The following is a 27,307-nucleotide window of genomic DNA, read 5'->3' on the forward strand; positions in this document are numbered from 1 at the left end:
AAATGTAACCCATTTCTAGTAAAATGGTTTGATTTGACAAATGATAAGCATCTTTAGTGCTCTGGATAATGAGCAATAATGAGAGATTTTGTTTTCTCAAACTCTAGGTAAACCTCCTGTGGTATGGCAACAGTTCTGGGAATCATGAAGGACCCTAAGCATGGAGGGATTGTCAGCCTATGGGTTGTGGGCTGGATCTTGCCCATGGAGCCATGGAACCCAACCTGAAGCTGAGGGACTTCAGCATTTGGTGGCAGGAGCTTTGCCCTTGCTGTTGCTGGGTGCTTTGGCAATGCAGTGGCCAAGCATTGGAAGAAATGGTGGCAGAAGCAGGGGTCTAGTGCTGGCTGCCACAGTGCTTGGTCATTCCGGTTCGCTAGCCAAAACTGTTGCCAACTACTACAAGAATGTACAAACATCCTTTTTGGAGGGACGTGGAAAGGTATCTGACAAGGAGGAACACTGCAGGATGCTATTCTCACTCTTCTCAGAGAATGGGTTTTATCATATTAGAGAGTAGGAAGAAGAAAAAGTTGATGTGGAGCAATTATTCAACAGTTCTAGTATGCATTGCATTGGATTATTGTTGCTCTTTTACTATATTGGTTTAGTTCTGCTTAGCTAATCAAAAATATCCTTCCTTGTGCCAGAACAACCAGATGCTAACACCAGTAGGCAGTTTGTCTTCACTTCATGGAAAAGGCACAGTCATGGAAAGATAGTTTTAAAACGGCGTTTCAAACATATTTCTCTCACATATATGTGCACTCTTGGAGAGAGGCAGTGTTTATATCGTACGTCTAGGAAATACTGGTTCTACACTAACAAACCCATTACTAGGTATTTTCTGTGCACAAAATACTGGAAGTTACTATAGGACAGGAGAAATATAGTCATCTGAACAAGTCAGCAGGCATGATATCGGCTATCCTTGATAATCCCTTCCAGAAAACCAAGTTCTTCATTTCTTTTCTAAGTGGAAGCAGTTGGGCATAGAAGGATGGGCGTGGGAGTAAGTGATTGATAGGCATCTTGGTTTTGGAAAGACATATGTAGCTGAGGAGTTTACAGATGTCCATAAGGGAAGACTAGAATAGGATTGTTTGAAGTCAATGCAAGGACCCTATGAAATCAAGGATGTAAGGCATCTACATAAACCAAATGAGCTGCAATCTCCAATAGATAGGACTTTTTTGAGTTCCATTGTTCTCCTACTTTTATCAGTGCTATGGAAACATGGTCACCCTTGTACAGAGCACAGAAAGAGAATCACTGAAAAGTACCTTGAGCGGAAAGGTTGGGGCATAGTTACCAGTAGTAATTGGCATTATAGCAACACCAGGAAGGATGGGTTTGAATAGGAGTCTTTTTGTGTTGTTAAAAGCAATGAGTGCTCTCAGAGAAGTTGATGGTTATGAGACAGAAACATACTGTCCAGCCAGACATCTGCTTTGACCTATGTAGAACATCAGGGAGGAGTAAAAAGGAACTTGTGGTCTCATTGCTTTTTCTCTAGGGACACTCCTAACTGTGTCAGCTATTCTGCTCTGCTGTGTGTAGACTCTCATTTAAAAGAAGGACGCTTCCTACTGCCATGTGAAGATAAGAAAAGCACAGTAACACTTGTGAAAGGAAGAACAGTAGTCAGATCTTGTGCTAAGGCTCCTGTTTCAAATCTCTTGTTTCCTAGTAAGCATCCTTGAGTACAATACGCTTGACTTCCCCGACAAGTGGCCCTTTTCACAGAATACACAAGTTTTGCGGGGGTGGGTTCTTTTTTAACATAATACTATAGTCATGTTTATCAGTCAAGATTTTTTCTGCCATTAGTCATGTAAAACTTTTATTGCAACCAGTGGGAGCCTTGCCTAGACAAAAACTGTAAGGTTGTATTCAGAATGGTTATGTTTAAATAAAATATATGCAAACCTTCCTTCAGCAAGCTGTGCTCTTAATCATGAACCCTCTGAATAGTTCTGGCTTGCCTGTAAAATGCGTAGCCAGTTGGCTTTGATGTGTAACATTTGTGCCATGAAAGGCCTTGAGATATTTGGCAGCTACTTTCCTTCATGACCCAAGTCACTTTGTTTTTCTTGTGCGGTAGATTTGCTCAGGATTGTTATGTTTTCTTTGTTTTCAAGAAGTCAGGTATTTCATCTTAAAATCAGGGGGAAAGCATATACCTAATTTTTCATTAATTCAGAAAACAGTTAATTTGCCTTCATATTAGGAAAGTACAGGACCCATATTTCACTCTAATCCCTATCTACAATTGCATAGCCAAATGTCTGCAGATTTTTGAAGCAGTTTTGGAAGGCCTTTCCCTTTCCACTCAGGCCCTCTGGTGCCCACCCTCCAAAAGAAAAAAAGTCTGAGTGTTAAGCTAAAGGTTTGGGGTTTGAAATCCCTGTTGTTATGCTGTCTGGGAAGAATATAATATTGAGGAAAATGTGTAAGTTTCGTAAAGGAAAAATACTTAGGAACCTGACAACGTTGCTTGCTTGACAAGTGACTGCTACTTGTCATGCTGACCAATATTTTTTTCCCCCACGGGCTTTTTGTGTTCCTATTTGTCTGTCTATAGCTATCTCTTCTCTTTTGTATTTTCTGGGTTGTTTCTGTTCCAGTGAGCTAAGAGTCAGTCTTGTTCTGTGTTTGTAGAGTGCTTAACAGTGGGCTTGTGTTCCCAACAGGTACTTTTAAGTGATGTGGTTATACAAATAAATAATAATTAGGGGCAGGTAATATTTCCTGGTTAATGAGGGGTGCTGACTTTTTTAATTGTCATAAACCTAGCACAAAGGAAGATGATAAAAACATTATTATTTAATTGTTAGCTGTATAAAGGCACAATATTTCAACAAATGTTGTTTTGAACAACTACGGCTTTCTTGAAGGAATTTTTTTCTCTCTGCTCAAAAAAGATCTCTCTTCTTGATGGCTGGTGACGGTCCCCTAAATCTTTAAAAAAAAATGTCAGCTTGTGAGGGACTCTCATAGCTTGGCTAGAATGGTTCTGCAGGCTGCCTGAGTGTCCTGCAAGATAACTCGGGCTGATACAGAAGCCAGCCTGTTTCTAACCTGTTCCTGTAATTCTCATATTTTACTTACCCAACTCTCACAGCTGTTTCTTTTCAAAGGCTGATGTTCCTTTTTATGTTAGTAAATAGTTATGTAATATCTATGATGAATTTCAGATCATAATCTAAAAACAGAAGAGTTAATGGACTTATGTTGAATGTAATTGTTATATACTAAAGACTGCTGTATTTATTTTTGGCAAGGTACTTGCTGTAACTGTGTGCCAGTGAAGACTAGTATGTAGTAGCTTTTGAAAGCATTTCAAAATATAAAGTAAATTGTAAAGCTCATTGTATTATTAGTCTGATGTGACAACACAGTAACACATTTAGAAGTAAAGCTATATATTTCCCTGGAGTCTTGCTGATCCTAGTAGGTGTGATACATTTACAAGTGACTCAAGGTTAGGGTTGACATGGATGGAAAGATTTCCATTAATTCTTGTAGGTTTTGAAGCCAACTGAGATAATAAAAGTTCAGTTTACATACGTGATAAATCCATGCTGGGTTTTACATGTGGATAAAGAATTCTACCCTAGTTTGAAACACTTTTTATGAATTTTACCTGCCTTTGCCTCCTGCACCTTCTCCCCCTGCCCTCCCCCCCCCATCCTTGCAGTAATCCTGGGGCTATAGCTGAGATTTGCAATTTGCAAATACGTAAGCCTATTTTTAGCATGTGTGCTGCAGAAGCATTGAACTAGGAGTTAACACAAACAAATGACTGGTGGATGTAATACTAGTACTTGAGGGTCTTGCCTCCCAGTCCCCATAAACACCTAGAGAACATGCAAAATAGAGTATAAATTCTTGATTATATCACAACTCTGGCCATTTTGCAAGATCTTCACTGTTATTTAGGAACTTTGAGCAGTGTCCTGGCCCCACTAATGTCACTAGGAGTTCTGCTATTGACTTCGCAGAGCCAGGACTCGCTCTCTTGTCTTAAGTTTGTGAACCAGACATACACTTTGGACTTCAGAGTTTTTAGTTTTTGGATAGCAATCCTTTGGTTCTGCTGAGATCTCTGATCTGGATGTGAATTTTGGCACGTATGGTAGTACAGTCTGTTCTTGTGTGAAGCACTGGATTACTGCAGACTGTGTTAGTAGAAAAAAAACCAAGCATCGAACCCAAAAATAAAATTGTCTAAAAATCTGCACTACATTAAAATTGTTCAGGTATATAGCTTTTTGGTCTGATAAGATGCTTTTTGGGATTAGGATTTGTTACTAGTGTTTGTTTCTGTCTGGGGTCCTTTGTGAACTAGTTAAGTGGCCAGTGATGGAAGTAGAGGCTTCGCAAAATATAACTGAAATGATACATTTTACACACGCAATTTCAGGATGTGTAACTTTTTTAGCTTTGTAACTTTAAAAGATTTCCTTCCTCTAGTATTAAAGAGAAAAATAACAGGATCTTTAATCAACCTTCCCATTCAGAAGAAGTATTTAAAAAAATCTATTAAATATACCTGTTCAAGTTCCTCAGATCAAAGAACCAGGCCTTATTTTGTACCCTGGAAAACATATATGATACAACCTTAGTAAAGGGCAAAGTGAAAATATACTTGGGGGAAGGGTTTGTTTTGTGTTCTTTTTAAAGGATGCACACTAGCAAAGTGAACTCTCTCTTATTTTCTTTTTGTATCTATACATAAAGTAATTAATTACAACTTCTTATGGCCAACCTTTTACTTTTCTCCACAGTAACCCTAATTTAAGTATCAGCCATGAAGCTTAACTTTGACTCTTATTGTTTATTTAATTTTTTTTTTAGCCTTGAATACATGAATGTCATTGAAAGGAAATGAACATGCCATGAATGTCGTTTTGAATCAGCATTTTGTAAGCAAGGCCTTTTCCTAGTTCCTATTGTGATGGCATCTGTTCCGGTTATCCCTCCTCCTTCCTCTCCTACCAACTTCTCCTGATAATTCCAAAGCCTGTATAATTCTTCAAATCTTCTCCTAAATTCCAGGCAGTTTAATATTTTTAAGCAGTTCTGGGTGAAAGTGTAACTACTGTTTTTATACATTTTAAAGATCTTGTAATGGTTTTCACTTGTAATGGTTTTTGTGTTTGCTTTGGAGTGGGTAGGCAACAGTTTCTGTACACCTTCTCTGCACTGTCAGACATAAATAACCCCAGGAGTTGCTGATTCACATAGCTTCTATGTAATGTAGCATGTATGAAATTATTTGGAATTTTAGGAATATTAATATTTCTACAACTGTCAATGACTGCCCTAGTTGTAGGACACCATCCCCCCCAAAAAAATCAAAAAAAAAAAATCAGTGAACTATGAATGATTAAGCTTTACAATAATCACAGGTAGATTAGTGAACTAAAGCAGAAAGTGATTAGGTTTCCCTGCCTCCACCCCCTCACCTTTCCTCCCCCTGAAGTTGGATGTCTAAAGTTAGACAAGGTTCTTTGGGTAAATGTGGTATCTTTTATTAGACCAACTGAATAGTTTGAAAAATTGTTCTTTGCAAGCTTTTGGGTACAAACACCCTTCTTCAGGCATAGGGAGAGTCTGCTGTTTTGTGTTATCCTGGATAGAATAGAAGCCAATATGCAGGTCTGCAAAAATGTAAATGCATGGCAGTAAGGCTCAGGGGCTATGGGAGACAATAGCTGAGAGGCAGGTAGGCTGCAGAGGTGGGGGGGATGTTGACCTGGTGATAAAATGTAGCTGGTAAAGTGTAGAGAGGTTACCTGGGATTATTGAATGGCAGGCAGGTTATAAATGTGCCCCAAGTCCAGTGTCTATGTTTAATCCATGATTTTTTGTATCCAGTAAATTTATAAAGTGAAGTTCATAGGCTTGTCTATGAAAGTGTTTTGTAACTTCCCTTTGAGGATTAGAATTGAGAGATTGGAGAGAGAGTGGCTTTCTTGTGAGAAATGTGCATCCACAGGTAGTTGAGTATTTTTGTCTCTGGTAGTTTTTCCACTGTGTGTTCATTTTGGTATGCAGGTCTTGTTTGGTTTCTCCTTTCCATCAGAGCATTTAGTGCACTGGATGAGTGAGAGGACATTTCTGGTGGTGCAGGTATAAGATCCAGGAATAGTGCTGGCTCTGCTGTGGGGTATAATTATTGTGCAAGTGGTGGAAATATGTTGACAGGTTTTACATTTCTTGTACTGGTATAGCCTGGATCCAGTCAGTGTGTTTAGGGCCGTAGGAAGTTTGCTTCCAGTGATGAGATTGGCAAGGTTCACTGCTCGTTTAGAGGCTAAGATGGGTGGTTCTAGGAAGATCTCTTTAAGAACTGGGTCTACTTCTATAACACTAAATATAGATATTGGATTTACAGCACACTGTAACCTACCTGCCATTCAATTAACCCCAGGAAACCTCTCTACATTTTTTACCAGCTACATTAATCACCAGGTCAGCTTCCCCCCTACCTACTTATTGTCTCCTATAGTCTCTACTCCTCACTGCCACACATTTGCATTTTCACAGACTTGCATTTTGCATATTGGCTTCTATTTCATCCAGAAGAACACAAAACAGTAGACTCTTCACTGTTTGCAAGCTTTGGGGTGCAAACACCCTTCTTCAGCATAGGGGTGATGCACAGGGGTGCATGTGCACCCCCCCCCTCACAGTAGCATTCCCTGCTTAGGCAGTAGGGGGTAAGCAGGAGAGCTGGTGCCCACCCTGACAGCCAGCTGGGAGTGGGGGTGCCAGTAAAGCACCACAGCCCCCTCTGGGTGTGTCCCTGGCCTTCTCAGGAACACCACTGGCACTTCTGGGCAGTGTTCCCTCTTATAGCCAGCTTAGAGGGCACGCTACTTCCAGGTTGGTGCATACAGCTGGCCACAGGGGGACCCCAGTTGCTGACTGGCCACCCATGCCTGCACCAAACAATTTTTCCAACTATTCAGTTGGTTTCATAAAACATACCACATTTACCCAAAGAACCTCATCTGCCTATGTCCTTAGAACAATACACCTACAACCAAACATCCAGGGCCTAGAGGCAGATGTTACACAGACTGGTCTAAGTGATCAGAAGCTAGTTTAAACCTGTAACAGAACATGTGCACTGAATGCTTAAATCAGTTTGAAAATGGCTGAAGCCAGGCTGAGATAAACCTGGTTGAATGTAGTAGTATCAGACTTAGTTTTGGGTCAAACTTGTGTATTCAATGTCTGTCCCAGACCCCTTCTTGGTTTAAGTTAAACCAGAGTCCCCCAGCATCCCAGATGCTTTATGGAGTGATCTGCTAGAGCAGAGTAGGGTTAGCCCCACCCTTCTCCTTCCTAGCCAAAGCACTATCACTGCTCTGACTGGCTGAGGGACCATAGCAGCTGCCAGGCTTACCCCTTCCAACTGGCTGCTCAAGCAGGGTTCCTTCTTCCTGCTTTGTTCCCATGGCAGGGACCCCAGTACAAGGTCCCAACATTTGGCCATGCCCTGTGCCCCATTCTACCCACTGCTGAGAGGTGGGTGTGTGGGTCTTCAGTTTCACTGGAACAAAGGGCAGATGGCTAGTGGCAATACTCCTGCCCCTTGAGCAGCAAACAAGGAAGTCTAGGACTACAGGCTAGAATGAGGGTTAAAACCCCTCCCTGATCAGAGCATCCTGACCACACCTACCCCTCTCAGCTCAGCATTGCAGAAAAGGAAGGACTGCTCTAGCACCCCCTGGCTTCTAGCCTGAGCCACTGCATATACATGCCTACATTTCTAGAATGAAACCTGTAAAGAGTAGAATAACCTGCAAAGATTGCATCAATTCAGGCTCAGGCTTTTGAATGTCTGTCCCTAGCTGTGATGTCTAAAGTTAGGCACCTCAGTGGATGGGACAAGTCTGTTCTTCCTTTCTACAGAGAGCCTGAACAGGAAGTAATTGGCACCTATGAAAAACTAGCTATCAGCAAAAGTGGTTGAGAGAAAAAAAAAAAATTGATGTGCTATCCTAAATGATTTGTCAAAGGCATACAAGTAAATGAGTTGTAGAACTGAGAATAAAAGAGCCCAACAGTATAGCTTCTGAATTACTCACACTACAGCTTGCTCAAAATCTGATGTTTTTGTTCAGCTATGTTCTTCCAATCCTTTAGCCACAGCGGGCGGGGGGGGGGGGGGGGGGGGGGGGGGGGGGGGGGGGGGAAAGAGAGAGAGATAGGATCCTTTCATCTGAAAATAAACTTCTTCTAAAAGTATGTGTTTGTACGTGTACGTGTTCTCTCTCACTGTTTGGCACTTATTATTTTAAATATGCTTAGTGGCAATGATTAAAAGACATTTCTTTGACTACGTGGGTGTGTTTCTTTTGGGTAGCCAGCATTTACAAAAGGAGCAGTTTTGTAGTTTACTTGAGTATTTCAATGAATTATTGGAATGAGAGAGTTCTTAAGAGTTCAGCTATTGAGCAGAACAGTGACCTACACTTGCCAAAAATTATTATAAAAAGTAATAATTTAAAAATCCTGCCATTTCAGGACCCAAATCTTTTGATCTTCTCTACTGCAATTTTCTCTGTTTCTGTAATAGGAAGTACTCCATGGATTAGCCACTTTTCTTCAGTCTTATCTTCCTATAGGCTGTTTCATACTTGCTGAAAGGCTTTGGAATGGTGTGCAAGTGAGCGACTTCTATTTTAGTTTATTTATTTAAAGCAAAATATGAAGCATGTGAACCTATGATACAGAACTATGCAAGTTACTCCTCAGGACTACATTTTACTGAGACAAAAAAAAAAAAAAAGTGACAACATTGTTTAAAAAGGAAAAAAGTGTCAGAGAAAAAAAAAGTGACAACACTAGCATGTTTTTTATTGTGATCTTATAAATAGGATTACTATGCCCACACAAAAAATGTAATGCCAGACTAAAGATGTTTGGAGTATCCACCAATTCCTCAGGATGTTAGATGCCTCTCATAATTAGTTCAAAAGAAAAAAAAAAAAAAAGTCACTAAATCACTTTTTTTCAAAGCAAGTATTGTTTCTATGCAGTAGACACTAAATTCCTCCTTTAAACAAGTTTATTTAATAGGTTCTCCACTTCCATTATCTGTGAAATAATGTAGTTCTCTTTTCAAATTCCATATGAAAACTTCAAACTGATAGTTTTCATTGATCAAATGTACATAATGATTGTGCTTTGAGCTTCTAGGCAAAAACCTATGTGGTGCAACTACGACTTACTGTTGGTATGCCTAAACTACTAGTTCTTAGGTCACACAAAAAGCTTCTACAAATGGTTGAAGATTTCTGATAGTTTATTTTGACCAGCATCATCAGTATTCTGGGATAACTTACCTTGTACAGTATTTCTCTGATGGCAGACTCAAAGCCAGTGAGATTGAAGTGATGTCCGTCATGGATTAATCTTCCTGAAATACAAACATCAGATGCATCTCCACCACATCAGACCATGGTATGGAGCACTGTTGTGAAAGGACTTCCTGCCTACTTACTTCCAAGCTGAGTATCAAACTTGTGATGTAGCCACTCTCTCTTTCCATATCCATAATGCTTATTCCTGAACATGTTTATTAAAAAAGTTGTTCTGGACATGTTTGGCACTACTTTAACAGTGATATGTTACTGCAGTTAGAGGTGAGATTGGAGCATGACACATACTGCTGCTAGCTTAGAGGCTACTGAGAGTTATGAAGGTCTGGTGGCATGGACTCCAGAATGGGTTAGATATCCAGGTAGCTGATCAGAGTTCTGTTAAAGTCCAGGCATCTGTCTCTCCTGCTAGTGAGATAAGGACCAACTTGGGTAGACTGGTAGAGCCTATGGTCATGTTTCCCAAATGCAGTTAGACTTGAACACAGTAGGTCTCTTTTGCCTTAGAGAATCACCCTGAGCAGGTATTTGGCATGCTTTTGTTTTTCTTCCATAAGGGTTTTTTAAAGAGTATAACAGGGGGCTGTCGGGGCTGGTCCACCACTGGCCCACCCACCTGTTTCTGGTGCAACTACCCACCTCACTCACCTGTTGCACCTTGTTTTTTTTAATTGGTTCTAATTAGGCAGGAGGCTGCCCATTCTTGCCCTGATGCCAGGAGACACTATCTGCATCTCTGTTCCTCCCTTACTTTGCAGCCCAAGTTTCAGGAGGGCATCCAGGTGACAGTGCTCCTGGCTTACAGCCAGACCAAGCTTAGCCCACATTGTCAGGCCTCAGACACACATGCATTCACACCACCCTCCTCTCACACTCTACCCCCATTCACATATGGGAAGTTTATACCTCCTTGCTCCCTCCCAGAGCAGGCCCCTACAGCCAATGGCTTTATCTAGCACATACCTTGTGGGAGAGGACTAAAAGATGGTATGTCTGCTGCCCAACCCTCACCAATATAGTAGCCAACCAGTTACTTGACAGGGACCAAGCTTGCCCTGGCCCCTCTCAGGGCAACTAAACACAAAAACCAAGTTCCTAGCCTTCTGGGGCTCTACATCTTCTGCCCCCTCCCTGGGGCTACAGGGCTTTCCTCCCCAGTGGGGGCTCAGGTGGGGATAGCCATTCCTGGCCCCAACTACTACACACAGTGATGTGGGGAATAGGATTTATTGAGGCACTGCAACCCACCTTCCACCAGGGTGGTAACTGGTCTGGTATTTTCCTGGAGGCTCCCACACCATTGGGAGCCCCACCAGGCCATCCACTCCCAGCAGCATACAGTTTTAAGTCATGCTTAGGACTAAAAGCCTCCTGTTCCTACCTGTAGATGGTCTCATACAGCAGCTCAATCAAAAAATGTTTCCTACCTGGCTGCTAGTAGCCAACTGCTCTGTTTATATAGGCAGCCAGTGTCTCAAAATGGTTGCCACAATCAGGCACCTGCTGGCTGTTTGGCTCAGCCCTTAAAGTGGCAGGCACCAACAGTGCACTGCAACAAAAAGTCATTGGAGATGAAATTGAAATACCCTATTTTGGAATAGTTCATAAATATCTTGCCAGAAATAAGTTCCAGAAAAATGTTAATAGACAAGCCAGGATAATCTAGTATTGAATTGAATAGAAAGGTAATGTTGAAGATCACTAGAGAAGAAATTCCAATTATTGACAATTAACATTAGCACGAGTACCAAAGCCAGCTTCTGCTTGAATATGAGCAGTTGAAGCAGTTCAGGAAGGAACCTGGTGTCATCCCATAAAGATAGGCACAGCAAAGTCTCCTTCGTAGTGTCAAGGAATGGAGGGAAATTGCAGAGTGCAATGTACCTAGCAGATTCTATTGGCACCTGGTGTGGTGCTGATGATGCCCCTATCAGCATCTGGATCAGCCTTTCAGCAAGAGGCTTGAGCAGAATCTAGTCCATAAACTGTGCCAAGCCTCTAGTATAAAAAGGGGTCTTAGAATTTAGAGCTAGTCCTAGAAGTCTTTTTTTGAAGACTGAGACATGATGTCCTCATGACTGAGGAAGGAAACTTTTCCACTGTTTGCAATTAATAGTGGAGATCTAAAAGTTCCAACAACTTCTGGCATGTCATGACCAGCTTTAGCCTTGACAGCAACCCTCAAGCCATTGTTCATCATTAAGCATACCACTCTGGCTCTGTTGAAGGCACTGAGGTTCACTGTTACAGGCACTGAGAAACCATTTTCTTCTTGAGGGAGAGCCTGAGGCTTCCCTACACAGTAGCATCAAGGACAGATTTCCAATGCCAAAATAACAAGTGGAATTGGATCCAGTGTCCAGTCTCATCACCCAAATATTTCTTTTTTCTTTGTCGGTGGATGAAGTTTCATAGTTTCATAGTTGGTAGGGTCGGAAGGGACCTTAGCAGATCATCAAGTCCGACCTCCCTGCCATGGCAGAAAAGAGTACTGGGGTCAAACGATCACGGCAAGGTGTTCATCTAGCCTCATCTAGTGTCAAAGTGGTGTCTTTGACACTAGTACTGGTAGCAAATGACTTTCAAATGTTTGAGGAGTTCCTTGTGCAGACTGCCAAGACTGGAACTTTTCTCAGAGAATTCCCACAAGCTGTTCAACATTATGTTAGCTTCTGGTCTAGCCAGAATCACTTTCCCTATTTTAAGAGGGTCTACTATCAGATAAAACCTTGTGCCAATTGTCAGTCATTACAACATTGACAGCAAAAAGAGCTTATAAAAATGTCCTCTACTTGCTGTAGGCTGGGCTCCTTAGTTGGCCTAGAGAAAATATTGAGATCAAACAAAAACATGTTGTAGATGAAAGACAGTTTACCTACAAAGGAGGAAGGCTTTGGGGTTTTCTTTTTTTTGGGGGGGGGATTAGTTTGGGGTGTTTTTGTTTTTGTTTTTAGGTTTTTCTGTAGCTTCCTGTAAGCTAATTTACAGATTAATCCTTTTCTTGCAGGATGTACACTTACCTATGGCCACCCACATGGTGCATAGGCAGTATCAAAGGTTTATAGTAGGGCCTTATCATTATTTCCTTGCAGAAATTTGCCCTATGGAATTTTCATGGCATCAAGAATGTTCACCAAATATCCAGTGGTCATGTTAGTGCATGTATGTAAGTAGGGAATGTATATATGTATACCTGAAAGACTGGCTGATACACAGGAACACAGCAAGTCCCGCTAGCGCTGGTATTTATGCATTTGCATTCAGTATTCATTGTGTAAACAGCTCTTACCCCATTAGGGAAGAAGTAACAGCCAGAAGCCAGGACCTTCTCATATGGCAGTGTCAGTAGCTTGGAATAATACTGATTTAGCAGAGTCTTGGTCTGCAGAGGAAACACGAGGAGTTCAAACTTTAGTCCCGTTTAAGGTTCACCATTTTATACTGTCTTCTTGCACCTTCCAATATCAAACCCTATTGAACCCTTCTAACATTCTTCTTCTTATTTGATATCCAGTCATGGGGGCCCCAGTTGAACTATGGTCAGAGTGCCCAGTTTATCACCCTACAACCAACATTTTCTCATGGCTATTACCTCAGTAAAGAGGTAAGAAAACTCCAGCTTCTTAACACTGTATTGTCTTCCATATCCTTCCAAAAGATAGGTTAGTTTTATTACTAGAGACCAAATTAATCTCTCCAGTGATTTTTAGAATTCCATCCAAACCGACCCATTGCCTTGCCAGTCTTTCCAAAGTGAAACTCAATACTGGGAGAGTAGAAGATTGATGCTTTGAAGACTCCAGGCCTTATGATGTCACTTCCTTGTGGTCCTTAATTATTTTGGTCTAATGTCTGTGAGAGTTTGCTTGTGGTACAACTCGGTGAACTTGAGGAAGAGGTCAGTGTTCTCAGTTCCTCCCTAAAAATGATGCTGGTTTCAGGATGACTAATCCACACATTTATGTCCTATATTTATACATTTTTATTTCCGTAATAACACCAGGCCTTTTAGGCTTGTTGTCTTTCTTGGTGGATGGATACCCAGTGGAAGAAAAAGTCCAACCATTTGATCACAGAGAATCTGACACCAGTAGTCAAAAAAAATTCTGCTTGCACGTGAGATGTTCACCTTTATGGGGGTTGAACTTCTGACAGCCTCTCAAAGAATCATAGTTACTGTATGACAAATAACGAGTTAGTTTCCATAGAAAAAAATGGTTAACCATAGAGAACCTAAATTATTATTTTTATAATAATTGTTCCACATTGCATATTTTATTTTATTTGCACTTAGATTTTCTATGTACATCACATTTAACATATTTATCAGTCATCATTTATTAATAAGACTAAATTAAATATATGCCAGTATAATTATAACTTGCATTTTCATTTCAAGTTTAGAAACAGGCCATTGGGACCAAAACTGGAATCTAGATTTCAGCACAGAATATTCATAAACTTCTGTATCATTCCCCGAAAAACAGCTTCTTTCACAAATATCATAATCTAACTTCAGTGAGTCATCATGATTCAGTCTGTAGCACGGTTGCAGCTACTTCAAAACTCTTTATTTCTGGCAGCATTTTCCATTTCTCTGTTGTGCTGTTTAGGTAGTTATATAAAGTGACCCCCCAAAAATGTCAGCCACATGGTGCTGCTACTTGTTTAGTATGTGTATGTGGGTGTCTACAGTGTCTACCTAAATTCTGCTGTAGATTGTGTGTGTTGGGGCTTCCATGAAAAAAATGGATTGAAAATCTGGAAGTTGCATTTGTACTTTTAAAGAGTAAAAGAACTGTGATATCAACGTTTTAACAAGTGACTGTCATAAAATTCTTCTTAACCATAGTCTGGGCTGTGATCTTAGAGATGAGGGGGGTTTAAAACTGTTTTGCACTTTAAACAATAAAAATATTTCAGATAGCTTGTTTTGGGGTGTTGCCTGCTCACATAGCAAGTCATCACATATTGAAGTACAGGTTTTTGGAAATGCTTATACTTTTTTTTAGGGATCTGTATTTATTTCTATAATTGAGTCTTTTATTAGAATACCATAATGATCTAGTCTGTTTCCCTAAGCATGCATGGGGAAGATGTATCTATACCTGCCTACACAGCAATCCTTAGACTACTGCCAGGAAAAAAGTCAAATCTATATGTTCCCTCTGTATGTGTTTCACAGTGAAAAAGGTGTGCTCACCACTAGAGCAGTTTTGAGCATACCCATTGCCATTCTTAGGTGCATGCCATAAACAGGCATGCACCAAAAAACAATTTCATGTGTACTAATAAACAGTGTGTGCAAGAACAAGTGGATAGGGCCTCTTTATTTGTGGGCACCTTGGGGTAACTGCAGTGGCAGTATAGGCATACTGTTATTGAATATGTTCCATGAAGTGGAAAAAGGCTTTAAATAACCATCTTTTGTGAGCCCCACAAATCTAATTGCTTACAGGGATCTTTCACCAGTATGTGGAGAAGGGGTCAACACCTGAAATAATTATTTCCAGTTTTTCCATTTTTATTGCTTTTTTATGTGAGCCTTTCTATCAGGTGATTTTGCCTTATGTCTTGGATTGGAAGCTCTGGTAGGTTCCAGTACTTCCTTTTCAAAGACACGTAGATGAAATCCAGTAGATACTCATGCTTCAGAAAAGAAACTGTCAGTTTGGAAATGTATATCTGAAGAATTAGCATTCAGCAGCATCCAAAATGGACAAAGAAACAAACTATGAATCATAATAATGTCTCTTTTTTTTTAGGTGAAAGCTATGTATGTGCATCCAATGAGCCATATCGCAAAGTTGATTATACCAAGAATGTCAATCCAAACTGGTGTGTGAATATAAGAACTGGGTCCAGTCGATCCTTGACGTCTTTGACATCTACAAAAAGTGAAGTGAAAGAGAGTAAAGATTTCATTAAACCCAAGCTGGTAACTGTTATTCGGAGTGGAGTGAAGCCACGGAAAGCTGTGAGAATTCTGCTGAATAAGAAGACTGCACATTCCTTTGAACAAGTCTTGACTGACATCACAGAAGCCATTAAGTTAGATTCAGGTGTTGTGAAGAGACTTTGCACACTGGATGGGAAGCAGGTAAGAAAACAAATCATTTTGGATAGTCAATAATTATGAAATTAGGATTCTTCATTTTTTTTATATGCTGTCATAATTTTAAGTTTTGTTAATAAAGTTATTTCTGTATTTCAAGTTGTATCTAAAAGCTAATTTAAAAAAGTTGTTAGTTTTTAAATATAGCCCATATTATAGTTACGGAAGATGTTCAGACTGCATTTTGAAGAAAAGTAGAACAGTTGATATTTTTAATTAGCAATCATGCTCTGGTGCTAAACAAACACTTGGGTATCTTTTAAAGTACCTCTCTTCATAATGCATCTAAGCAGGACGAATCATTTGGAAGCAGTGGAATATATGGCAGCCCCCAAAATGCAATTGCTTGCAGGGATGTGTCAGTGGTATGTGGAGAAGGGGTCAACACCTGAAATACAGGGAAAAATTTCCAAATATTCCATCATTTTATTACTATATAGCTATATCTAGATATATCTAGATAGATAGATATTTTACCATTGGGCTTATGTGAGATCCTCTGTCAGGTGACTGCACTGTGGTTGCTCTGGTAGGTTCCAGTACTTCCTTTTTTAAAAACCCATAAATGAAATGCAATAGATACTTATATATTTGTGTGTATAGATGTATATAATATACAATTAACTGTTCCAGAAAGTCTAGATGTTTTGCCACATTTATTTGTAATTTCATATCATAATTTGGCATTTGTGACACCTAAAAAACATCACTGTTGCATTGCTTATATTTTGGTTAAAAATTATCAGTGTACTGTATATTTTTTGAGTTATATCATCCTGAAGATAGTAGGTAAAATGTTTTTAGAGTTGAGAGCTTGATTTGAAATAATCTCTATAAAAAGAAAAGATAAAATTGTGAGTGAATGCTATCTTTACATCTTTGTAGCTTCCTCCTTTCATTCCCAAGTTTCACACAAAAAAACATTTCATGCTGCCAGAATTAATGATGCAGAAGATAGCTTGTTTACTCTGTAAAAATACCCAAAATGTAGGTTTCTAGAAGAATTTTTCTGTTGGAATAGACAAATTCACTAATATATTTGCTGCTGGCCTCTACCAGTTTCATGACTCAGCCTGTTATGGGCTAGCACTTTTTCTCAGCTGTCATGTATACCTTATTTGACAGTGCTTTGGAACTGACAACATTGTGTTCTAAAAGCACATAGTAACTCAGATGGACAGCTAGACAAAACCTGATTATTGGATATAAAGATTCTTAATAACAGAGCACTAGACACTTTGTCTAAAAACATGTAGAACAGCCAGGAGTGGATCCAGGATTTGGCAAAGAGGGGTGTGGGAGCAGCCACCTGAGTTGTGGGGATGGCTGTATCCCCATTCTCCCTCTCCTCCTGCTCTCCCTGCCAACCCATTGGTGGGAGGAAAATGAGTTACAGGAGCCTCTGGGTAGGAACCTATAGAAGCTTTTGGGAACAGGACCCTGAGTTCCCAAAGTAAGTACACATCCCTTGCTTTCCCCTCCATGCTCAGAGATATGTTCCGTCCCCTCGTCTTCCATTTCCTGCTGCTTTCCCAACTGTCCCATGGGTTTGGGGAGCTTCAGAGCTGCTCTTGCTTACTCCACCCAGGTTCAACAGGGGTTGGGATTAGCTGGAAACAATGGCAGCAGAAGTAGGGAGAAGGTAGGTTCCCCATACCATCTGATCTCCTCAGGAGCAGGCACAGGAGGATGCTGCTGCAGCTGCCTTAGGCCAGTCCCTGTACAGCCCAGCTTGGAAGGGCCAGAAGCAGCTCCAAAAACTCCCTTACCCCTGGGACAGTGAAGAAAGGAGCCACTGCAGATGGGGGATGGAGGAGCGGGAGGGGAGAGGACATGTTTCTTTAACACAGAGGGGAAGGGGGGGACTCTCTTCCACTTTAGGGACACAGATTCCAGCAACATGGTCCAGTCCAAAAAGGTACAATTGTGCCAATCCTACTGGTAAATCTTTATTTCTCTAAATTTGAAGAATCTTAACAAGTATAAAAAAATGTTGGTAGTTACGCATTCCATATATAGACACAGTTTTCTATGGAAAAAGCTGTAAATTTTGAGAAATCTGGAACTATCTGGCAAGCCTCTTGTTCTTGCTATGTGTATGTATTCCTGTATTTCTTTTATGCTGTGGAAATGCTTCAAATTTTACTGTTAAAATATTTGAAAAATTAATTTATTTAGACTAAGCCAACAGCAGCAAGATTGATTTATAACAGTTCTATAATGTTCTTGCTTGTCATTCTTATGAGCTTTAATTGGATTTGTTAACCAAAAGGAATATTTCTTACAAGAGCAATTTATTTTTTTTAAAGCCCAAAATTGTAATTTAGTCGCACTTAATTATCTAATCTGTAATAAAAGATATTTATTGTATTTTAACAGTATATGGATTGCCATCCCTTATCCTCTCAGAAGTGGCTTTGACATTTTTCAGGCCCGGATAGAAACAGATTAGTAGGAAAAAAGTGAAGGAAAGAGCTTAAGTGCATTTCCTCACTAACACAAGTGGCTTCTGTTTCCAGTAAATGGTTGCTTCCACCTAAAGGATAGTAGGGCTATGTGAAACGTTGATCACCAATTCGATTCGGAGGAGATTTGGCTCAATTCGGTGGCCAAATCGCCGAATCCAAATTGAATCAGAAGACCCGTTAATCTCTCCAAATCGAACTGGAAGCCTCTGATTCGATTCAGAGAGATTCAACAATTTGACCTCAGACACAGCTTTATATGCTTTTTCTACATACTTCAAGGTACCAAGTGCAGCTCGTGAACGCTGAGATTAAGCATCCCACAGGAGCGAGGGGGGGTCCCATTGTGCTCGGCGGTGGACCCAGAAGTGGACCAGAAGTACTTCGGTCCACTTCTTGGGTCCACTGTGGAGTGTGCCGGGGGGGACCACCCCCAGGCTTGGCTACTGGTGCCTCCTGGGTCTGGGAGAGCACCCAAGATCCACCCATGGCCAATTGCTGAGCCAGGGGCACACGAGGGGGGGGTCTCCCGCCTGCTTCCATGGGACGTTCCATCTGCCCCACCATCTCAGCGTTCATGAGCTGTGCCTAGTATCTCAAAGTACATAGAAAAAACATATAAAGCTGTCTCTATGGCCAAATTGCTGATTCTCCAAATCTTCAAATTCAGACTTGGCTGAATCAAATCGGGACAGTGATCCGAATCAGTGAACTGAATCACTGTCCCCTGTGTCGGGCCGAATCCAATTCCAAATTGAATACTGCCTGTTTTGCACATTTCTAAAGGATAGTACAGTAAAAAATTAGTATTGAGAGAGAGAACGTGCACATAGTTCAGAGGAATATGAGAACTTCTTACTGAAACTGTCTTTCCAATCCCTCTTCTCCCTGCTACATCATTTTCCCCACCCATTACTACTTCTTTTTTACATTGCATGGCCAATTTATTTCAGGCCTTCAGGCATTTTCCCTGGAATAAGTAATCTAAAATTCCAGTAGATGACTGTGACATTATCACATTAGTGATATCACAGGCTTATTGAGGAGGGAGCCCAGTTCATTGGGAAGTCTTTGAAATTCAATGGAGAGACTTTATACCGGCATTAGAAGCCCCTCCTCCTGCTACTGGAATGAGGGCATGGTGAGACAAAGACCTCAGTAATAGTGATGAGGAGGCTGCAAGTATTCTTGGGTGGAATACAGACTTCTAAATTGATTATCACTGCTAACTTGCTACTTCCTTCTTTTTCTGTAGCCATTGGTAGATCAATTATTGTCTTCTCTTCCTTACTGCGTGATTTGTTTCAATCATGGAAGCAAGCACATGGAGATTGGCAGACCCTCTCTTTTTCTTAAGGAAAGGGAATCAAGATATTATTAATTTTTCACTTTCCAAATTGAAACGAAGATGTTAGCCTCTTTCAGCACAGCACATTGGTAATATTGAGTTCTTTCCATGTTTAAATGTGCATTATGCTAGGATCCTGAGATGAACTTGAATTGAAACTGAATTTGAATAGACTTTGCCCCATTGATTGTTCGTTAAACAATCTACTTTTTTTTCTTGGTTGTACAGTTGTACAAGGCCAGCCTTGAGATCATAAGATTTGACTGTTTTGTGAGGTTCCTTATTAGACCTGCTTATCACCCATGTGAGGATATAACTGGGAGTGAGTCAGGTTAGAAAGGCTAGCAGTCTTGCAACAAGATGCTGGTTCCTTCACCTCATTGTGTACTGCTGTTTCTGCCAGTTCCGCAACAAGTATTTGATTCCTAGTGAGGAAAGTCACCTACTGCCTAGCTTTATATCTTGAGACCATAGTGGAGTCTCTGCACAGGTAACACTATGAGTTCCTTAGGTTCAGGAAAATTAAAGCCTAGTGTTGAGTCCCTTTGTGCTAGCTAGTACTGATTCTGCCTTTCTAGAGGGCAGAGATGTTTTTGCCTTGTCTGAAGTCCTTGTCTAAAGTTTGTCTGATTCTGGCATCTGCCATTGCTGCTTCTTTTTATTTATTTATTTATTTATTTTGGCCTTTGTGAAGTGTACATTGGAGTTGGCACCAAGGGCATTGTAGAGTTTGGCAGATGAAGAGATGTTTTTCTGCCAGTTGCCAATTGATGGAAATTTCTGAGCCCATTTTCCCTAATGTGGTAATTGCTTAGCCTTCTAAATCTGCTAGGAAGGCATTTCTTTTATGTTAGTGTCCTACTGCTGGCAAAGCTTGAAAGGCAAATTCTTTTTCAAAAGCTATTTTGTAAATGGCTACGTTTTTGTAAATGCAAAATGTAGCTTTTGTGTGTTTCTTTATATTCTGTCTCCTATAAATAATATGGAATTGTAGTTGACTTTTTTAATGTAAGATATTTAGATAGTTTCAAAACAATATTTATCCCTCTTCACAACATTTATCTTCATTTAAAAGTTTAGAAATTACTTTTTAATTCATTAAACATTTTGCTTTTCAGCTGAAATATTACACTCTGCATGGAAAAACTGATCGTGAAACTAACAATCTATGATGAAATTTCCCTTTTAATTTTGAGCAGCATAATGGATAGAATATCTCCAAAATCTTTTATGGCTTTTATTTGGTCAGACTCTCAATCCTTTGCTATAGCAACTTGACAATAGTAATGAATAGAGAAAAGCATTCAGGTCAAAGATTTTCTTGATATTTGTGCATAATTAGAGTCAATATTAGGTCCTAAATTACTGTATTCGGTCAATTACAAAACGAGGGATTTTTCCCCATTCAGCATGGAGAAAACAAAGCCTCATTGTAGAATTGTGTATGGGAATGCTCCAGCTGGGAGGTGGTGTTCCCAGCTGACCCTGGTGCAGGGCCACCATAGTAGTGGTGGCACACAGGTTCTTCCTTCCAGTGCCTGTTCTCTGCCTGATTCTCCTCCTCTGTTGGCTGAGAGCAGGCTTTGAAAAGAAGAACCTGTGCACAAATGTCACTGTCCCCTGTTGATGAAGACAAGAGGGTAGCCCATAACTACTCTTGCCCCACATTGCTGCGTGTGAAGCCCAACTCAACCAGGGACAGCGACAGCAACAGCGACAGACATGCAGAGGTTTCTACTTCCAGTGCCTGCTCTCAGCCAGCAGAGGAGTTGGCAGAGGGTAGCCAGGGAAGCAGCAGACTCTGGAAGGGGGGACCTATATGCTGCTGCCACTGTTCCTGGCTCCCTGTACAGCTGCTTCCTGTAGTGTGGGTTAGAAGTGGCTCCGGGGCTCACCCTGCAGTAGGAGCAGCTAGAGACAATGGCTGGATTGAGAAGCAGGTAGTGGGGGTGACAGGTAGTTGGAGAGGCAGGCATCAGGATGCAGAATGGTGGAGGAGCAGGTGACATGGGGGAGAAAAGGGCAAGCTGTTTGCCTCCCCACTGTTGTTTGCCTCCCCTCTGTCAGGCCCCACTACTGCTTTCCTCACCACTTGCCTTCTTGCTCCTGCTTTCCTTGCCTGAGTGGTGGAGGAAGTACATTTTAAGTGACTTCCAATAATTAGAATTTTTACATGGAAACTTACAACAAATGTATAATTTTCCATTAATTATTGGGGGGGGTCTTCTTAAATTTGAAGTAATCTCGGATTCTGATAAATACAATATAACATTTGGTACAGTAGTCTTTTTCCTCCCCCACCCTTCAATCAGTTTTGAGATGGCAGCAGCGATGGTCCCTCAAAGTTGAGAATTACATCCATCAGGCTTGATGGGTCCTCAGGTGATTGAGGATGTACATGTTCTTTGGCAATGGGGGCTTGTTGTTGCATGGGGGAGTGGGATTCGCAGCGCTGGGTCCGTCTCCTTCTCCTTTCTCTGCTGCCACCATTCCACATTGGTATCGAGTTGTTGGGCCTCCAAGTGGTGTGGGCCAGGTGGCGCCACGCCAAATGGTCAGCAGCTTACTCCTCCCAGCCGTCGGCGTCGATGCTTCCATGCTTGAGAATGACCTTGAGCATGTCTTTGTACTGTGTCCTTTGGTTGCCCTTTGAGCATTGGCCAGTGGAGAGCTGGGAGAAAAGAATCTGGCAAGGGAGGCGGTTCTCAAACATCTGGACGCAGCAGCCCATCCATTGAGATTTGATTTCTCAAGAGCAAGGCTTTGATGCTGGTGGACACAGCTTCGTGGTCCAGCAATCCTCCCATTTGATCCCCAGGTTTTGACGCAGGCACCACTGTTGAAAGCTGTTGATGATCTTAATGTGGCATTGGTAGATGGTCCAGGCTTCACTGCAGTAGAGGAGCGTGGTCAGCATGACAGTCTTATAAACCAGGACCTTCGTCGACTTCTGAAGAACTCTGTTTTCAAAGACATATAGTTGCATCTTGAAAAAGGCAGCACTGGAACAGTTGACCTGGTGCTGAACTTCTTCATTGATGGTAGCCTATTGAGAGAGGTGGCTGCTGAGATACAGAAAGTGCTCCAGGTACTCCAGAGGCTCCCCAACTATGTAAATAGTGTGAGGGATGTTCAGCTGGCTTGCACATCCTGTGCAGAATGAGCCATCACACAGCAATCATCCACAAACTGAAGGTCATGGATGTTCTCGGTGGTGAATTTCATTTTTGCCCAGAAGCGCCCAAGATTGAAAGGCTTCTGGTCCAGTCGATACTGGGTACTGACACCAGATGATAGATCATCTCGGATGAGGTGGATAATGATGGTCAGGTACAAGTTCCCTCTAAGGTACCCGCATGCGCGGCTGCACACAACTAAAAGTGCAGCCACGCACAGCCTTTTCAAGGCTGCACACCAGGAGAGGCTGGAGCCAGAGCCTGGCGTGGGCTCTGCTGGCTCCGGGGAAGTGCTCTGCTCCCTGGCATAGCCTCTGGGGGCATGTGCTGGAGCCAGTAAAGCCTCACTTGGGGCAGGCAGCAGCTCCTTCCCGAGGTGAGGCAATGCAGGGATGGAGGCTGGGGCAGGCGGCTGGCTCAGGCTCCGCTGGCTCTGGGGAAATGATCCATTCCCTGGCCCTGATGTGGGGGAGCAGAGTGCTTCTCCAGAGCCAGCGGAGCCCATGCCAGGCTCCAGCTCCAGCTCCTGGTCCCAGGCCCCAGCCCCTGACCCCCACCTCCAGCCCCTGGCCCCCAGCTCTCAGCTGGCCCCCCGGCTCCCAGCCCCTGGTCCCTGGCTCCGGCCCCCAGCCCCAGCCTCCAGCCACCAGCCTCTGGCTTCAGCCCCTGGACCCCAGCTCCCAGCTCCAGTCCCTGGCCTCTGGCCCCTGACTCCCGGCTCCTAGCTCCAGTCCCTGGCTCTCGGCTCCTGGCCACAGCCACCAGCTCCAGCCACCAGCCCCTGGCTCCCAGCCCCTGGCCTCAGCCCCTGTCCCCCAGCTCCCAACCCTTGGCCTCTGGCCCCTGGCTCCAGGCCCTGGCCCCTGGCATCCAGCCCCAGCTCCAGCCTCCGGCCCCAGCCCCCGGTCTCTGGCCCCTATCCCTCAGCCCTGTTCGGCAAGTGTCCCATGCCGGACCAAGGCAGCGTGCTCAAGGACCAAGACAACGCACTAACAGACCGAGGCGGCATGCTCACGGACCGCTGCTCCTTAGAGGAAACATTGGTCAGGTAGATGGTGAACAGGGTGAGGGCAATCATGCAACCTATTCCTGACTCCAGTATTCTGAGAGAATTTCTAGTTAGGCAACATAATCTAATAAGACTAGTTTGGCCATAGTTTTGAGATGCAGACTTCTGTTCTGATTTATTTGCTTCTGTCATAGAGATTTGCAAGATATATTCTCCCAACTAGAGTGAGTTTTTTCTTTACTTGGCTGAATCTTTTCTCTTCTTTCCTGCTCTGAAGTAAGAGAAGGCAGATGGTATTTTTTTTAAAGGAAGCTAACCCTTTGCCCTTGTTCTAGAATATGAAGTTTGTCCTGTTAACAGTACCAGATCTGTGTACTGGTTGGGAATAGTAAAGTCAGTCAATTCATGCTGCTTGGTGTACAAAAGTTGGTATTCTGTAAATGACAAAGAACTAAAATTGCCAGATGCACCGTATAAAAAGCACATATTATTTAACTTGTAATACGTTATAAAATATTTTAAAAATGTTGTGCTGGAATACATTTGTCTTTCCTCTCTTCCTCCTCATGTTAAGTACTAAACATGAACAATATGTTTCTAAATTTCCATAAAACATTAACAAAGGTATTAAGAATATGAATAGAGCATAAAGATTGAACTGTGACAACATGCCATTAGCATTAGGCAATGGACCTTTATCTCAGCATTGGTTTAGGGGGAGTGTGAGTAACTTTTTCATCATTCCCAGCCTTTCAGTTTTCTATCAGACCAGCTTTGTATGAGTCCTGTATTTTGTCTTAAAATGGAAATTAAGTGATTCTCTAGGTGTAACCAAACATTGTCATGGGAAATATGCAGTAATTTTGTCTATATTTGCTTATCCCATGAGTATGGATTTCTGTTCTAATGGCACATTAACCACTTCTTAAAAACAGTATTTATATTTTTCCTGACTTCAAGGTATTAAGAAGGCACAAAACAAATAGTAAAATAACCCATGCTGGGTAGTAGTTCTTGTTGGCAACCAGAGATGGAAAAGAGAAGCAATAGGTTAGCAGAACAGTTGATGTCAAAGGCCTGCTGCTTCATTTTTCATAAGGTTACCCTAAAGAATATTGGATTCGTTCTCCAATCTGAGTAGGAATTGATTACTTGACAACTAGTTTAATAACTAGATTTTTAACTTAATTTTACAGAATTTGATGTAAGATGATATTTTGCTCTTTTTATAAAAATGTTGGTGCCTGATCACTTTCTGCCTTTATAGCTTAAAGTGTAATTCTGACAAATAATTGCCTCCTTTGGGTATGGTAGAGAAGTGAAAAAATAAGTTTAAAATAAAACCAGTTAATTTTTTTCTTCAGCATTACACTTTTTAAGTAGCTAGGCACAAGATAATGTTTACAGCTGTTGTGAATGTCTCATCTCTTCTGTATTTTTAGTATATTTTAATGGCACTGTTACATAGCTGTTAGGCAACTTATTGCAGTTGTTAGATATGACTATAATAACATCATTTCTAACTTCCATGCTTATTGGCATTTTATGTATGCAAAAGCCACAGAAAATTGAAACTTCTCCAGTGAAAACAATACTTTATCTGCCACTTCACAGATATACATCTCAACACTGAGTTAGGATCTGAACTGGGCACCTAGCATTATAGTTTCATAGTTAGTAGGGTTGGAAGGGACCTGAGCAGATCATCAAGTCTGACCCCTTGCCATGACCGGAAAGAGTACTGGGGTCAAACGACCCTAGCAAGGTATTTGTCTAACCTCCTCTTAAAGACCCCCAGGGTAGGAGCCAGCACCACTTCCCTTGGAAGTTGGTTCCAGATCCTAGCCGCCCTGACCGTGAAGTAGCGCCTCCTGATATCTAGCCTAAATCTACCCTCTGCCAGCTTGTGACCGTTGTTTCTGGTCACTCCTGGCGGCGCTCAGAGGAACAGGGACTCCCCCAATCCCTGCTGATCCGCCCTGACTAGTTTATAACAGGCCATTAGATCCCCCCTCAGCCTTCTCTTGTGGAGGCTGAACAGGTTCAGGTCCCTGAGCCTCTCCTTGTAGGGCCTGTTCTGCTGCCCCCTGGTCATGCGAGTGGCCCCTCCTCTGGACCCTCTCCATGTTGTCCACATCCCTCTTGAAGTGCGGCGCCCAGAGCTGGACACAGTGAGTCCAGCTGTGGCCTGACCAGTGTCGCATAGAGGGGGAGTATCACCTCCTTGGACCTGCTTGAGATGCATCTGTTGATGCATGACGAGGTATGGCTGGCCTTCCTGACTGCATCCCCACACTGCCGACCCATGTTCATCTTGGCATCAATGATGACTCCAAGATCCTTTTCTGCCTCTGTACTGACGAGAAGGAAGTTCCCCAGGCTTTAGGTATGCTGCTGGTTCTTCCTCCCCAGGTGCATCACTTTGCACTTGTCAGTGTTGAAACCCATCCTGTTCTCATCCACCCACCCTTGTAACCTGTCTAGGTCCGATTGCAGCCTATTCCTCCCTTCTAGCTTGCTCACATCCCCCCACATCTTGATGTCATCAGCAGATTTGAACAGGGTGGGTTTTTTGTTTTTTTTTACCCCCTCGTCCAAGTCACTGATGAAGATGTTGAACAGTGTGGGCCCGAGGACCAAGCCCTGTAGAACCCCACTGCCCACATCCCTCCAGGTCGAAAATGACCCATGCATCACCACTCTCTGGGTGCAGCCCTCCAGCCAGTTGGTGACCCATTTGACTGTAGGTGTTAACACCACAGTCCCCCAGTTTTTTAATGAGAATGGGGTGAGAGACAGTGTTGAAGGCCTTCCTAAAGTCCAGAAAGACTACATCCACTGCTACCCCTGCATCTAAGGATTTTGTGATCTGATCATAGAAGGCCACCAGGTTGGTCTGACAGGACCTGTCTCTAATGAACCTGTGTTGGTTGCCCCTAAGCATAACCTCCTCCGCTGGCCCCTCTTGGACATGTGCCAGGATAATTCTCTCAAAAAGCTTGCCCAGGATTGAGGTAAGACTAACTGGCCTATAGTTTCGTGGGTCCCCCTTCCTCCCTTTTTTGAATATGGGCACCATGCTGGCCCTCTTCCAGTCCTCTGGTACCACACCAGAAAGGATGTGAACAAATTGGAGTAAGTCCAGCAGATAGCAACGAAATAGTGAGGGGGCTGGGGCACATGACTTATAAGGAGAGGATGAGGCAACTGGGCTTATTTTATTTAGTTTGGAGAAAAGAAGACTCTGTGTGTGTGTGTATGGGAGAAAAGAAGACTGAGAGGGGATTTAATAGCAGCCTTCCAAGAAGGCTGAGGAGGGATTTAATAGCAGCCTTCAACCCCTACCTGAAGGTGGGTTTGAAAGAGGATGGAACAAGATTGTTCTCAGTGATGGCAGATGACAGAACAAGGAACAATGGTCTCAAATTGCAGCAAGGGAAGTTTAGGTTAGATATTAGGAAGAATTTTTATCACTAGGAGGAGGGTAGTAAAACACTGGAACAGGTTACCCAAAGAGGTGGAGGAGTCTCCATCTTTGGAGGTTTTCAAGACCTGGCCAGACAAAGCTCTGGCTGGGATGATCTAGTTGGGGCTGGTCCTGCTTTGAGCTGGGGGCTGGACTTCATGACCTCCAGAGGTCCCTTCCAATCCTAATTTCTGTGATTCTATGACCCTGCATCAGAAAATTTTCCACTTTGTTCACTGCCTTATTGTGATTTAAACTTCTGGCTAAAATGACCACTTATTACAGTAAGTAGATACTTTAATGGATTTTCAGAGATTTGAACAGGAT

General features: G+C 42.2%; 1 protein-coding gene across 7 annotated transcripts in view; it reads left to right on the forward strand.

Moving 5' to 3' along the window:
• DCLK2 (doublecortin like kinase 2) overlaps window positions 1–27,307 on the forward strand; it is a 160,410-nt gene that overhangs the window by 4,683 nt on the left and 128,420 nt on the right. For all 7 annotated transcript variants that reach the window (XR_016440775.1, XR_016440773.1, XR_016440774.1 and 4 more), the window contains exon 2: window positions 15,167–15,501. Coding sequence is in view for 4 of the 7 variants with exons in the window: in XM_090036370.1 (XP_089892496.1) it covers window positions 15,167–15,501 (335 nt within the window). In the remaining 3 variants the exon portion in view is untranslated. The remainder of the gene's footprint in view (window positions 1–15,166; window positions 15,502–27,307) is intronic.

The sequence above is a fragment of the Crocodylus siamensis genome, chromosome 2 (assembly GCF_052110815.1).
Source record: "Crocodylus siamensis isolate JL-2025a chromosome 2, ASM5211081v1, whole genome shotgun sequence".
Lineage (NCBI taxonomy): Eukaryota > Metazoa > Chordata > Crocodylia > Crocodylidae > Crocodylus > Crocodylus siamensis.